The sequence below is a fragment of the Muscardinus avellanarius genome (assembly GCF_963383645.1).
Source record: "Muscardinus avellanarius genome assembly, chromosome: 19".
In the NCBI taxonomy this organism is placed as follows: Eukaryota; Metazoa; Chordata; class Mammalia; order Rodentia; family Gliridae; genus Muscardinus; species Muscardinus avellanarius.
In genome coordinates this window covers 49,425,743-49,439,235 of record NC_137805.1, presented here as the reverse complement: position 1 = coordinate 49,439,235, position 13,493 = coordinate 49,425,743, and the positions used below count along the sequence as shown (strand labels likewise).

Sequence of the window (13,493 nt, the reverse complement as noted above, 5' to 3'; positions counted from 1 at the left end):
GGCTGGAAACGAGCCTAGTCCTGTGCTCTTCAACTCCCTGTAATTTCCTGGGTAGCGATTTCAGGAGAATCCCTGGCCTTCCTCTTCCTTAACACATACCTAGCGCACACAAACAAAGCCTGGTCCTTTGTGGTCTGGTTCACCCAGCAGCTGGGGCAACAGGCAGACGTCGGCAGCAGGGCCCTGGGCTCATGGCAAGAGGGCTGGTCCCCACCGCCCTGGGTGAGGTAGGCGGCCTTCTGCTCACTCAGCCCCTGCATCCACCACATCTGACCTTCCCAGTCGGCAGGCCTGGAGACAAACCCTGCCCACCTGATGGACCACCCATGGCCTCCAGCTGCTCTGTGTCAGTGGGAGCAGCTGCGGCGCCTCCCCGCAGAGGACGGCCAAGGGGCCTGAGCTCCATGGACATAGCAGGCACGCCATACGTGTTGCCAGAGCAAATGCCCACCTGACTTCTGCCCCTGCTCTGATTTTTGCTACAGTCTCACCAGCAAGGGGCAGAGGGGCCGGAAGCCAGGATGCTCTGAAGCACCCCTGCCCCCTGCGCCAGCTCCAGGCAGTAGCCACAGCTTCAAGTAGCTTAACAGTGATGACAGCAGTGACTTAACAGTGATGACAGAGCTCGTGCTGCCGTGCACCCAGCAAGTGCCAGGCCCAGTCTCTTTTAACTCTTGGGAGAGCCCGTCATGATAGCCCATCATGATAGTTTTGCAGGTGGCAAAACTGAGGCTCTGAAAAGCCACGCAGGTTGGATATGCACACAGGCCTTCTTTAGGCCTGCACAAAAGAATTGTGACAGCAAGAAGTTTCCAGAGCCTCTGCAGGGGTGGGGCAGGGAGAGCGGTGGTGTCCGTGGTGGTGCTCATTGAGTGCCCACTGGGAGCCAGTCACTCCCAGTCCTTCTTGGACAGAATAAACCACATCCCACAAGATGTTAGGGTCCTTGTTTGACAGATTAGGAACCTAAGGCCTGGAGAGGACACTGCTGCAGCCCTGTGGCCGGCTAGTGAAGCTAGACCTTGCACCCGTTCTCGTTCTCACCCTAGAAGCCTGGCCCCCTCTGGCCGTCAGACCCCATGCTCCTGCTGTGCCCTGCCCACCCAGGGGCCCCTCCCCACCCTCTCTGACAGACCAGGTCCCTTCAGACCCCAATGCTAGATGCCGCAGAGGTGCCTTGACCCCAGATGCCCACCCAGCGCAGCCCTGCCAACCAGAATAGTGGGCCCCCACTCTCCCGGTCTCCCTGCATCCCCCAGCATCCTGGTCCAGACCAGCATCCTGCCAACAAGACCTTCCTCCTCTCTCCACTCCACCCGGGGGAGGTGACACAGGAAGGCTGAGGGGACAGGCCGTGCGGCAGCTCAGGCTGGGATCTCCTTTCTCTCCCTTGCCTGCCATGTTCCCTAATGGCTGAACCACAGAGCCACGTGATAAATAGCTTTTATTTCAACGCTATCTCTTCCATGGAAGGGCACAATTCATTCATTCATTTATTCATTCATTCATTCAACCTGACAAATACTCATGGGGAACCAACCAGTTACCAGATCCTTCCAGGCACAAGGAGCAAAGGCAGGTGGAGGCCCCGCACAGTGGCACTGATGCCACCTGGAGGCGCCTTCCAGGCCCTTGGCTTTCCCTCGAGCTTCGTCTGGTGAAGCTCCGGGTCCTCTCTCAGAAGAGCTCCTTACACAATGATATGCAGCCACCAGGCCTGGAGGTAGATAGCTCACTCAGCAGTAGAGCACTTGCCTAGCATGAATAAAAAAATAATTGCGTAGATTTACAAATGAAACAAATTGACATGAGATACAGGGATCAAAATGCTTTTAAAACAGATTTCTGCCGGGCGTGGTGGCGCACGCTTGTAATCCCAGCATTGGGGAGGCTGAGACCAGAGGATCGCGGTTCGAGGACAGCCTCAGCTACTTAGTGAGGCCCTCTGCAACTCAGTGAGACCCGGTTTCAAAATAAAGAATAAAAAATAGGGCAGGGGGTGAAGCTCAGAGGTCAAATGCCCCTGGGTTCCATCCCCAAACCCGCAAAAAAAAAAAAAAAAAAAAGGTTTCTGCTACTATCAATTGTTGAATTAAAGACTCTAGTGGTAGATTTGGTCCCTCCCATCAGTTTGGGGTCATGATGAGAGGACATGGATATTGTAATACCCACAACCATCCACTGATGTTGAAGCCACAGGAACAGCTACTATCACGGTAGTAGTTTGTGGCTTGTTTTCATTCAGGTAGGAAGAGTTAATTTCAGCTAGAGACGAGAGAAAAATAATGTTACTTTTTTTCATCCAATTCTGCAGATTTCCTAAGATCTAGTCACAGATCTCTCGGGTGTGTAGGGCCATCAGTTAAGAACACCTAGAGTAGCCAGCACAGTGGCACATGCCTGGAATCACAGTACCTGGGAGGCTGAGACAGGAGGATCGCAGGTTTGCAGCCAGCCTCAGAAACCGCGTGAGGTCCTCCACAACTTAGTGAGACCCTGCTTCAAAATGCTAAAATTAAAATAGGAAGCCAGGCATGGTGGTGCACACTTGCAACCTCAGTATTTGGGAGGCTGAGACAGGAGGATCACAGGTTCAAAACCAGCCTCAGCTACTTCATGAGGTTCTCAGCAACCCAGTGAAGCTCTGTTTCCAAATAAGAAATAAAATCGGGCTGGGGGTGTAGCTTGGAGGTAGAATGCTTCTGGATTCAATTCCCAGTACCAAATAAAATAAAATAGGGATAGGGTGTAGCTTAGAGGTAGAATGCCTCAGTTCAATTCCCAGTACCACAAAAAATAAAAAGGAACACTTAGTGTATATACTACTTAAATAGTATGCTAATGATACCTGTACATAGTCTCGTTCTAGTCTTAAAATCTGAACAATTTTGAAATACGTAATAAAAAGGGAAGACATTGCTACCCTCTCCCCTGCAGCAAATCACCATGGTTAAGAGTCTGGTTTCCTTGGCCCTAATATGGAAATTTACATCTTGTGCATCTTCCTGACGCCCACAGGTCTACACGGTCAGTGGCGCTCAGCATCCTGCCTTTTCACTTGAGACTGTGTCTGGGGCACTTGTCAGATCAGCACTTGATGAACCGCAGCCTGTTCTTAATAACTGTGTGCTAACCCATGAGCCCGCCTACCAGCATGTGTCAGAGATGGCTATGTAACCACGCCCCAGGCCCTCAGGAATGCTGGGAAACAGGAGCTCCGGTTATCACTGTTTGAGTTAAGAGGCCAGACAGGCAGAGATACCTGCCCAGGTTCTTCAGCCAGTAAGCTGAGAGCTGCAGCTGAAGCCCAAGCGCCACCTCTCTGCATTGACCTTTGAGGCTGACAAATGCTTTTCCCAGTCATGAACCATGTACACCGTTTTCCATGGAAAAGACGTCAGAGAATATGACTGTTATTGATCTTTTCCTTGATCTTTAAATATTGGACACACTCATCTCCCTCAGGGCCTTGCGCTTGCCTTGGCCTCCACCTGGAGCCAGCCCCTGCCCCCGCCAAGCTGGCCTCATCTCCTCCCCTTAGCTCGGATGACTCTGGTGTGGCTTTCTCTGACATCCTGGCTCGACTCGCCCCCACCCCTCATAAACCTTGCTTATTTGGTTCACAGCACTCGTAACTATTGTACTTAAACTGATTTATTCCGTGGAAGAGCCCTAGGATCAGAAAACTTTCCAGTTTTATTCGTATCTGATTCCATAGCACCTGGCACAGAGCCCAGCACACAGTGAGTCCTCTCTGAGGACATGAGAGAAACACGAGCGAAACGCAGGGTGAAGGATGAGTTTGAGGAGGCACGTTTAATAACAGGGGAAGCATTTTAGAGGCTCTTGCGCAGGGTGATCTGCTTTTTACTGCAGTATAACTCACCTGCAATAGAGTTCACCCTCTTCCTGTACAGTTCTATGAGGCTTTCCAAACATATACAGTCATGTAATCACCACTACCATCATGATGTAGGACACCATCAAGACCCCCTAAAAGTTCCTCTGCCTCCCTTTGCAGACAAGCCCTAGCCTGAAGCCACAGTTCCCAGCAATCACAGATTCTGACTTTCCCAGAAAGTCCCGCACTATGTCACTACATGTGAGATGTGTCGACATTGCCGCATGCCGACAGACCTGTGCTCCTCCTCACTGCCGAGCAGAGCCCTGCAGGTGGCTGGACCACAGCTGTTTATCCAGTCGCCAAAGTCCCATCACACAAGGTGCAGAAGAAAACCAGGCTCCAGCAGATCTCCCGGCCACGGAGGCCCCACATCCATCACTCAGTGTCTGTGTCTGTCTGGGACGTCCTTCCTCCCCTCTCTCCTACCTGTCCAAACTCCTTTCCTTTGCAAATGCCCTCTTTCCAACAAAGAGCGGTGTTTACTTTCCCCATCCACAGATGGTAAACTAAGGCTCGAAGTCATGTAGCACCCTAACCCAGGGCCAACAAGGGCAGACGACGGCCTGGGTGCCCCGGCTCAGCCTCTCTGAGGTTGGAGGGGTGGTGGGAGGTTGAACCCCTGTTCCCTATCTCAGGCCTGGGCTGGGCACGAGATCCCATCCTGGGTAGATTCTTCCATTTGAAATCCTTCCCTAGCCCTTCCAGCTGGTACCTGATCCCTAGGACAGACCCAGTCTGCACCATGCAGGCCCCGATTTGGTCTCCAGAGGTCCAGCCTGGCTGAACTGGGCCCATCTGGTCTGGATTATCCAGCACAGGGACCATGCTAGTGGGCGGGCATGGCAAATTGGGTGATGGGATCCAGCTGTGGTGGCCCTGGCCCCACCTCGTCACTTGCAGCCACAGGACAAATGGGGACTAGAGAGGGCACTTAGGGAGGTGACCCCAAACTACCCTGACTCCCTAGGCCAGCTCTGCAGACCTAAAGAATCCCCTGGGCAGGGAGTCTTGGGACCTAGCTGGTGGGTGGAGAACTTGCCGAGTCTCCTGGGGCCTGATGGAGAGCTGGAGGGACGTCCCGGGGAGATGGCAGGAAGGAGACTGTGAGGTGTCCTCGGCATGGGGGATGCAGAAGTCCTAGACGAGGTTAAGCACCTGGGCCAGGCCCAATGTACCTGGAGCCACAGGCCCTTTGGCATTCGGTCCTGAGCAAAGTTTGTGGATCCATTCTCAGAAACACACAAAATTAAGGCATAAAAACACTTGATGACACTGAAATTATAATTAAAGTATTAACGTTATGCTAAATATAGATTTTAATTAATATAAAATTTCAACACTAAAAACAAAATAATAAAGTTGTAGCATTATCCAGTGCATGTATGTGGTACTGGGGATTCAACTCAAGGGCATCCTACCTCTGAGCTACATCCCCAGCCCTGTTTTATTTTTTTTTTTAAACAGGGTCTCATTATGTTGCAGAGAACTCATTAAGTTGCTGAGGCTGGCTTCGAACCTGCAATCCTGTGTCAGAGTTCAAGTACTGGGATTACAGTTGTGCACCACCACCTCCAACTTAAAAAAAAAAAAAGAATATTTTAAAATATTGTCACTGCCTGGCGTGGTGGCGCACGCTTGTAATCCCTATGCTTGGGAGGTGGAGACAGGAGGATCCTGTAGGTTCAAAGTCAGTCTCGCTGGCTTAAGAGACCTTGTTTCCAAATAAAATATAAAATAGGTCTGGGAGTGTAGCCTGGAGGTAGAAGGGCTTCATCCCCAGTACCAAAAAAAAAAATTATATTGTTACTGTGTCAAATAGAAAAATAGTTATGGTTTTCACTGGCCATGAAGTCACAGTATCTGCTAGGACTTCTCCTGTTTGTGGCATAAGCTTATAATTGAAGGAAATTCTAATATTTTTATTACAAGTTAGTGGCCAAAAGATGTGGTATTTTTCTCACTCAAGTTCATGCAGCCCCTGAATTCTTTCACAAATGCTGTGGTCCCTGTTGAGGACCCCTGACCTAGGGAGAAATGGTACAGAAAGGCGGGGCCCAGGCAAAGAGGAGCCAGAGGGGTGAGGGCTTCGAGGAGACAAGGGAGTCCGCCCACAGGCTGGGTAAGGCAGGGCACACAAGTGTCTTCTGAGCGTGGGAGGCTGAGACAGGAAAGACACAGGTTCACGAGCAGCCTTGGCAACTTAATGAGCTCCTCAGCAACTTACCAAGACCCTGTTTCCAAATTAAAAAAAAAAAATAGGGCTGGGGGGTGTGGCTCAGAGAGAGAATGTCCCTGGCCGCAATCCCCATTACCAATAAAAAATTTAAAATAAAAAATGAAAAGGATTGGGAGTATTCGCTCAGAGGTAGAACACCCTGGGTCCTGTCCCCAGTAATTCCAAGGGGTATGTTTGTTCTGTGTATGTTTTTGTGTGTGTGCAGAGTACACTATAATTATATGTTAATCTTTAAGGAAAGGGCGGGCATGGGGAAAAGAAAGCGGCGAGAACTTGTTGAAGTTTTGCTTTGAGGGGAGCAGGGAAACTGGAGAGGCAGCAGGAGGGGTGGTGGGTTTGTTTCTGGATGGGATTGGTAAGCACAGGGCGCTGGTGGGTGACAAGGACAGGGCCTGGAACAACATGCCTGCAGCTGACCCTCCATCTGCACACTGCGGGGCTCCGGGGCTGAATCACCGCAGGGCGCCGGCGTTCCTAGCCCAGCAGGGCTGCGAGGCCCTGGACTCTGGGTTTCTAAGGAGCTCCAGGTGACGCCCATCCTAGAACCACACTCAGAAAAGCACATGCGATGGATGTACTCCTCAGAAGTGCTCCAGGGAAGGAGGGCATGGAGTGGGAAGGAGGGCGTGGAGTGGGAAGGAGGGCGCGGGGTGGGAAGGAGGGGATGAGGTGGGAGTGGGAAGGAGGGCATGGAGTGGGAAGGAGGGCGCGGGGTGGGAAGGAGGGCGCGGGGTGGGAAGGAGGGCGCGGGGTGGGAAGGAGGGCGCGGGGTGGGAAGGAGGGCGCGGGGTGGGAAGGAGGGCGCGGGGTGGGAAGGAGGGGATGAGGTGGGAGTGGGAAGGAGGGCATGGAGTGGGAAGGAGGGCATGGAGTGGGAAGGAGGGCGTGGAGTGGGAAGGAGGGCGCGGGGTGGGAAGGAGGGGATGAGGTGGGAGTGGGAAGGAGGGCGCGGGGTGGGAAGGAGGGCGCGGGGTGGGAAGGAGGGCGTGGAGTAGGAAGGAGAGCATGGAGTGGGTCACTGAGATGCAAAGAGAGGAGAGGAGAGAAGAAGAAGGAGGGGAGTGAGGGAATGGGGGGTCACTGAGATGAAAGCAGAGAGGAAAGGAGAGGAAGGAGGAGGCGGCCAGAGCCTGGCCATCCAGCCTCTCTCTGGGGAGTGGCGTTTTCCCAGGGACCCTCGGAGCTGCCCCACTGGACCTCCTGGAAGACAGAGGGAAGCCGCCAGGGACGGCTGGGACGGTGGCCAGAGGCCGGCATGAGTGCAGAGCGGGGGCAGGGAGCAGGCTCTCCGTCCACAGGCACGCAGCCTAAGAACACGCTGTCCACCTTTACGACTTGATCCTGATCTTGTGCCAGGCCAGCCTCTCGGGCTCTAGAGAAAGTCCAGCTCTGCCAAAGAAAAGAGCAACAGACATTAGCCCCTGGAGCCCCAGAGCCCCCAAGACCATGCATCCAGCGCTGTTTGGGAGACTGAGGAGACCAGAAGACAGAAAGTACAGCTTGGCGAGATACGTGCCCGCCCTGCCGCGGGCTCGTGCCTCGGGAGCCGGGGAAGGGCGCAGATGGGTGCATGATGGCCCTGGCTCCCTCTTCTTCATCAGTTCTTTGACAACATATGTACTGAGTACCCGCTGCATGCCAGCATTGCTCCCTCCGGACATGGAGATAGAGTGGTAAACAAGACCAAGCCCGTCTTCATGGAATGACATCTTAGGGTAGACAGATGTGGTACAGAGGTGGGAGCGATCAATGTATGAAGAGTAGACATGAGAGGCAAGCCATGCAGGTGGGGCTGGGATTGGAGAGGGCTCCAGAGCAACACGGAGTGAGCTGCCTGTGCAAAGGCCCTGAGGTGGACGCGTGCTCTCTGGGTTGGAGGGACGTTACGGGGGCAGTGCGTCTGTAGTGGGGGAGGGACGTGGCAAAGGAGGCCAGTCATGGAGGGCTTGCATCGTGGGGAGGGCTGTGCTTTTTTCTGAGTGGGACAGGAGCCTTGGGGTGGTTTTGAGTAGAAGAAGGGGGTGGCTTTCCTGAGGCCTAAGGAGATCTCTCTGGCTGCCTAGTGGAGGATGAGCTGTGTAAGAACACGGCAGAGTTCAGGAGGAAGCTAGCGATGGTCCAGGCAAGATGACCAGCAGCCTGACCTGGCGCATTCAGAGCAAGGGAGATGGCCCCAGGCCTCTCTGCGCCTGCCTGCGGACTCAGAAGGGCCAGGAGGCTTCCCCCAGCCCTGCTCTGTGACCAGCCCACGGTCTCCCCCAGATCGAGCGGTACATCCAGATGAACTTGAGGTCAGAGCTGGCACAAACCCTGCAGCACGTGGCCCAGAACCAGACGGCCACCATGCTGGAGCTGGGCACCGCCCTCCTCAACCAGAGCGCGGCCCCGGTGCGCAAGCTGACTCCTGTGGAGGCACAGGTAAAGGGGGTGGCAGGGGTGTGGGTGGCTCCAGGCCCTCCTCTGACGCACCCCGTCCTCCGGCCTACCTGTCTTCCTGCTGCTCTCCCATCACTTCCGCAAGCCAGTCTAAAGCTGTCAGCACACTCCCACCCCTGGGCCTTTGCACATGCTGTCCTCCCCGCCCAACCCACTGCCCCCAGTAAACCTGGCTTCGTCCAACCTCAGTGATCCTTCCCGGCCCTGTTATATGGACTTGCAGCTCCCCTCCCTCCCACCATGCCCAGCTACACCCTGTTGTTCTCTCTTCTGGGCAGACCTTAGTCCTGTCAGCATGGAACCTGCCGTTCATCGGCCATTCACCCCCCCCCCCACCATAAGATCCTCAGGGTGGGATGTCTGCCTGCTCTGTTCACTGCAGTAACCTGGAACCAGCCATCTCAACTGGTGCCGGGCACATAGTAGGGCTTCAACGAGCATAAGCCTATGAGTCACTCCCTTGTCCCCTCCCTCTGTCTGCCTGCCACTCAGAGTCCTCACCACAAGGTCCAGCCTGTGGTGAAGGCCGCAGGAGGGTGGAGCTGCCCTTGTGGTGCTGGGGAGAGGGCTGAGGACTGAGCGAGAGGGGAGGGACCTGGAGGGTGGCAGTGCTCAGCAAGTTCCTGCAGCGCGACCCTCGGGCAGGTGGGAAGGCTGGGCAGGGCCCCTGGAGGGCTCGCCTGGCCCCTCGACCCGGTGCTTGTGGGATAGGTCCTGAACCAGACACTGCGCATGGAGACCCAGATGCTGGCGACCTCTCTGTCCACAACCAAGCTGGAGAAGCAGCTGCTGCTGCAGGGCGGTGAGCTGCACCGACTGCAGGGCCGCAACAGGTGGGCACTGGCGCCTGGCGGGCGCGGGCAGAGCCGGGGCCGCATAGGGATGGGATGAGCTGGGAGGGCGGGCGGTGGGCACCGGGCCCACAGGCCTGGCTCCCGGCACCTGCTGGGGACAGAGAAAGGTCGTTTCCCTGTCGCTCTGAACACTGTCATTCTTTTTCCTTCCCTCCTTTCCTCCTTTTTCTTTGTCTTTTATTCTTCCTTTCTCCCACCCTCATAAATTGTCACTGTTTCACTGAGAGGTAACTTACACAACATACAGTTCACCTCCTAATGTTTAATTGGCTTTTCTTATTTGTCAGTAAAGAAAGCTGATCCCACCCACCTATCCCCTCCCTCAAGAAACCCTGGCCAATTTTCTTGTCTGCACTATCAGACTCCTGCATTATATGCAAATACACATCAGGAGAACACCCTCTAAATTACAGAGAAAAAAGTAGTCATGCCCTGTAGATAAGTCAGAGAAATCTACATCCAGAGCTGATTTTTATCTTGATTTCTAGCTAAGTGGAGAAGAAGACTGCCCAGGGTGGGGTTCCGGGGAGGGGAGTCTCCTCACCACGGTGGCAGTGAGGCACAGCTGATCGGGAGACAGCTGGGAGATCACGCCTCCCTCCGACCCGGAAACAACCGAACGCGTTCTTTTTCCTATTCCCCCTCCCCAAAGTGGGTTGGCAGCAGGTACCCAAGACTGGAGACAGCGGAATCCTAGAATCTCTGTGTGCCCTAATTCCCCAATTTTTGTTTCCTGCAGCATAATTTGGAGCTTGGAGAAAATTCCTTCTTTCCAGACTAGATGCATTTCTCAATCTGGAAAATGAGTGGCCACAACCAGATAGAGAGCAAAGTGCCCCTCCGGCCCCTCGGCCACCACCCACCCCAGCAGAGGAGCCTGCCTCGCGAGCGTCCTGGTGCCCTTCCGTGCACTCCAGCACAGGCACCTCTAGGGTTCTTCCAGGGTCAGGCACGGACTGGGATGCAGAAATGAGCAGACCCCGCCCTCGTTGTCCAGGGTTTCTTATGAACACACAAGCATACACCTACAGCCCTTTTTTGTGTGTGTGCTTTTTAAGCCCGTTGTAGCATGCTTTCTATGCCTAATCTTTCCACTTATCTTGGAAGTGTTTCTATCACTGCATAGCGTGCTTGCTCATTCATTGTGTGTGTGTGTGTGGGGGGGTACTGTGGATGGAACACCCCCAGCCCTATTTTTTTATCTTTATTTTGAAACAGGGTCTCACTGAGTTGCAAAAGGCCTCAGTGTTTGAGGCTGGCCTCGAACCGCGATCCTTCGGTCCCAGCCTCCCAAATGCTGGGATCACAAGCGTGCCTCACCCGGCTTTTGCCCATTCTTTTCTTCAGCTTCCCAGTGTTCCAAAGCATTTACTTCCCCAGTCTCCAATTCACTGATACCAAGGTTGTTTCCAGCCTTTTCCTAACCCAGTCAGCAGTGCAGTGACTCACCTCCATATCTCATTTCACAGACATGTGAGGCCCGGAGAGTAAAATACCTAAAGAGGAAGAGCTGAGTGGAGAGCAGTCTTCTTTAAAACAGTTATCTGTTTTTAACGCATAAGATGCTTCGTGCTTGTTATAACAGAGACTTGTATACAATAAAAGCAAGGGGCTCAGTGGTAGAGCATTTGCCTAGCACGCTTGAGATCCTGGGCTTGAGCCCCAGCACCATGAAAATAATAACAATAAAAAGAAATAAATTAAGCTGGGCCTGATGATTCACATAATCCCAGTACTTGGGAGGCTAAGACAGAAGGATTGCAGATTTGAGGCCAGCCTCAGCAACTTAGCAAGACCCTTAGCAACTTAGTGAGACCCTATTTCAAAATAGAAAATAAAAAGGGCCCAGGGGTGTAAGTTGGAGGTGGAATGTCCCTGGCCTCAATCCCCAGCAACACACCACTAATTAGTTACAATAAAATAAAGGGGCAGGTTGGTCCTCCTGCCTGTTGTGCAGAAGCCATGCTAAGGGGGGTTTTCACCTCCTCACTGAACCCGGCCCCTGCCGAGGTCCGCCTGTCTTGGCGTGCCTTCCCTCCTAGGTTCACCAGTATCTCTGTCTCCATGGGCACCGTCTTCCTCTCCCCCACACCTGGGGCTAGGGTAGAGGCGCTGACGAGGCCGAGTGGTTCTCGGAGCCCGGGAGTCTGTCCAATTCTGCGCAAACGTGCCCTGCCTCCGTCCTCTTGGTGGCTGCACGACATCCCCGGGACACCGCGGCAGAGCAGAGTCGGCCGGTCCTGGCTGCTGGACACCCAAGCTGTTCTCTTTTGCTCTTTCACTAACACTCTCCCGAGGGCCCTGCTCCGTGGGGAATACCCCTAAGAGGGCCCTGCAGGGTCAAAGGGCACGCATATTTGGATTGGATAATGGCTACCTGGATGGTTACTGTGTGTCCCTCGCAGCTGACCTCTCTCCTCTGCTGGACCCCAAGCCATACTACTCCAGGGCAGGGTCTCTCCTTCCCCTCCCTGCAGAGGCTAGAGCCTCCACACGAGTGTGCGCAGGGGAAGCGGGTGTGCAAACACTGAAATGGCGCCTCGCTCCTGTGTGCTCCGCCCCGCAGTGAGCTGGAAACTCGGGTGCAGGCCCTGGAGACACAACAGGAGGCTGAGCTGGCTCGCCTCCGAGGCCAGAAGGACCAACTGCAGCGCCTGCTGGGCCGCCAGAGCGGCGCCCTCGCGGGCCTGGAGCGCAGCCTGCAAGCCGCCAGGACCAACTCCAGCCTCCTGCAGCTCCAGCAGAGCCAGCTGCTGGAGTCGGTGCAGCGCCTGGTGCGCCTCCTGGCCCAGGCCCCCGGTGAGTGCTTGGGCGTGAGGGCGGGAGGGGCCGGGCCCTGCCACCCTCCTGGACCACTCTGACCGCCATGGGAGAAGCCACACCCAACCCCGAGCTGTAAAGTAGAAATAACAAGGAATGGCAGTCACTCCGACAACGGTCTTAAGAGGCGCTAATCCAAACTGCCCCGACCTTGGATATGCCCACAGCCTCCTGGCCTCAGTTTCCCCATCTGCTCAATGGAGATGATAATAATGAGGACAGTAGTCCAGACTGGCACGTCTGGGTTCCAGGACTGGCCCTCTAGCCCCACTTGCTGGGGCTTGCCCTGTGCCTGCCTGGTTCTTAGTTCCCTTGTCCCATGGGAAGGTTGGAGGCAAAAATACATCCCAAGGACTCTCTGCTCCCAGCGCCCCCTGCCCCGAGCCAGGAGGACCACACGGAGGCGAGGAGGCATCCCACCTTACGACAGCACTGGGCCTGCTCCTCCGCACCCACTGGCTCCTCCTGGCCACTTGGAATGGCCAGGGCACTCTCGGCTTTGGCCCCCACTGCTCAGTCAACAAACTGCCTGGCCCAGTGCCCGGGACACAGCGGTGCACAGCCCGTCACACCAGTCTCTTATAAAAATGCCCGGTTAGGTGTTTGTCTCAGAGGGAAGGAAACAGAAATGCATCTCCACTGAGGGCCTACTATGCACCACATATTCAGTTAGCAGGGTTCTGGAAGCTTCCACACCACAGAAGGCCTAAAAGGGCCATGCTAAGAAAGGGGTCTTGACCTGAAGCCAGCGAGAGATATGGAAGGAGCAGGATAGGACTCTGTTTAGGAAGCCCAGAAGGGGACCATGGAGGGGAAAATGGCTTAGTAAAAAATCAAGGAAGGGGCTCCTGCAACGCTGGATGCCACGGAAAGCCGTAGAACCCAAGTAACCAAGCCACAGTGATGGATTGTGGGTACCGTGGCTGACAGGGATTGGGGGAGGGAGGGTCTCACTGCGGCTCCATCCTAACCCAGGAGGAAGCCACAGGCAGAAGAGTTGGACGCCTTCTAAACCAAAAGATGCGGAGTGACCAGAGCCCACCATGGGCCTGCACGAAGCCCTGGCAGCAGGCTGCCCAGTGAATCCCAGGTGTGGGTTGCTCACAGCTCAGCCCAAGACACAGGCCTGCGCCCTAGGCCTCCTCAGGCCCGCCGCTCACAGCGCCCCTGCAGACCAGTGACTGCCGGCCAGTCTGGCGGAAGGTTGAGTCAGGCAGCCTTTGCCCAAACACCATGTCCACTT

General features: G+C 54.8%; 1 protein-coding gene across 1 annotated transcript in view; it reads left to right on the top strand.

The window, feature by feature from the left end:
* Nucleotides 1-13,493, top strand: part of ANGPT4 (angiopoietin 4) — a gene marked incomplete at both ends in the record, with an annotated part of 37,760 nt that overhangs the window by 13,499 nt on the left and 10,768 nt on the right. The window contains 3 exons of the mRNA XM_080716734.1: nucleotides 8,403-8,558; nucleotides 9,288-9,409; nucleotides 11,997-12,229. Coding sequence (XP_080572860.1) covers nucleotides 8,403-8,558; nucleotides 9,288-9,409; nucleotides 11,997-12,229 — 511 coding nt within the window. The remainder of the gene's footprint in view (nucleotides 1-8,402; nucleotides 8,559-9,287; nucleotides 9,410-11,996; nucleotides 12,230-13,493) is intronic.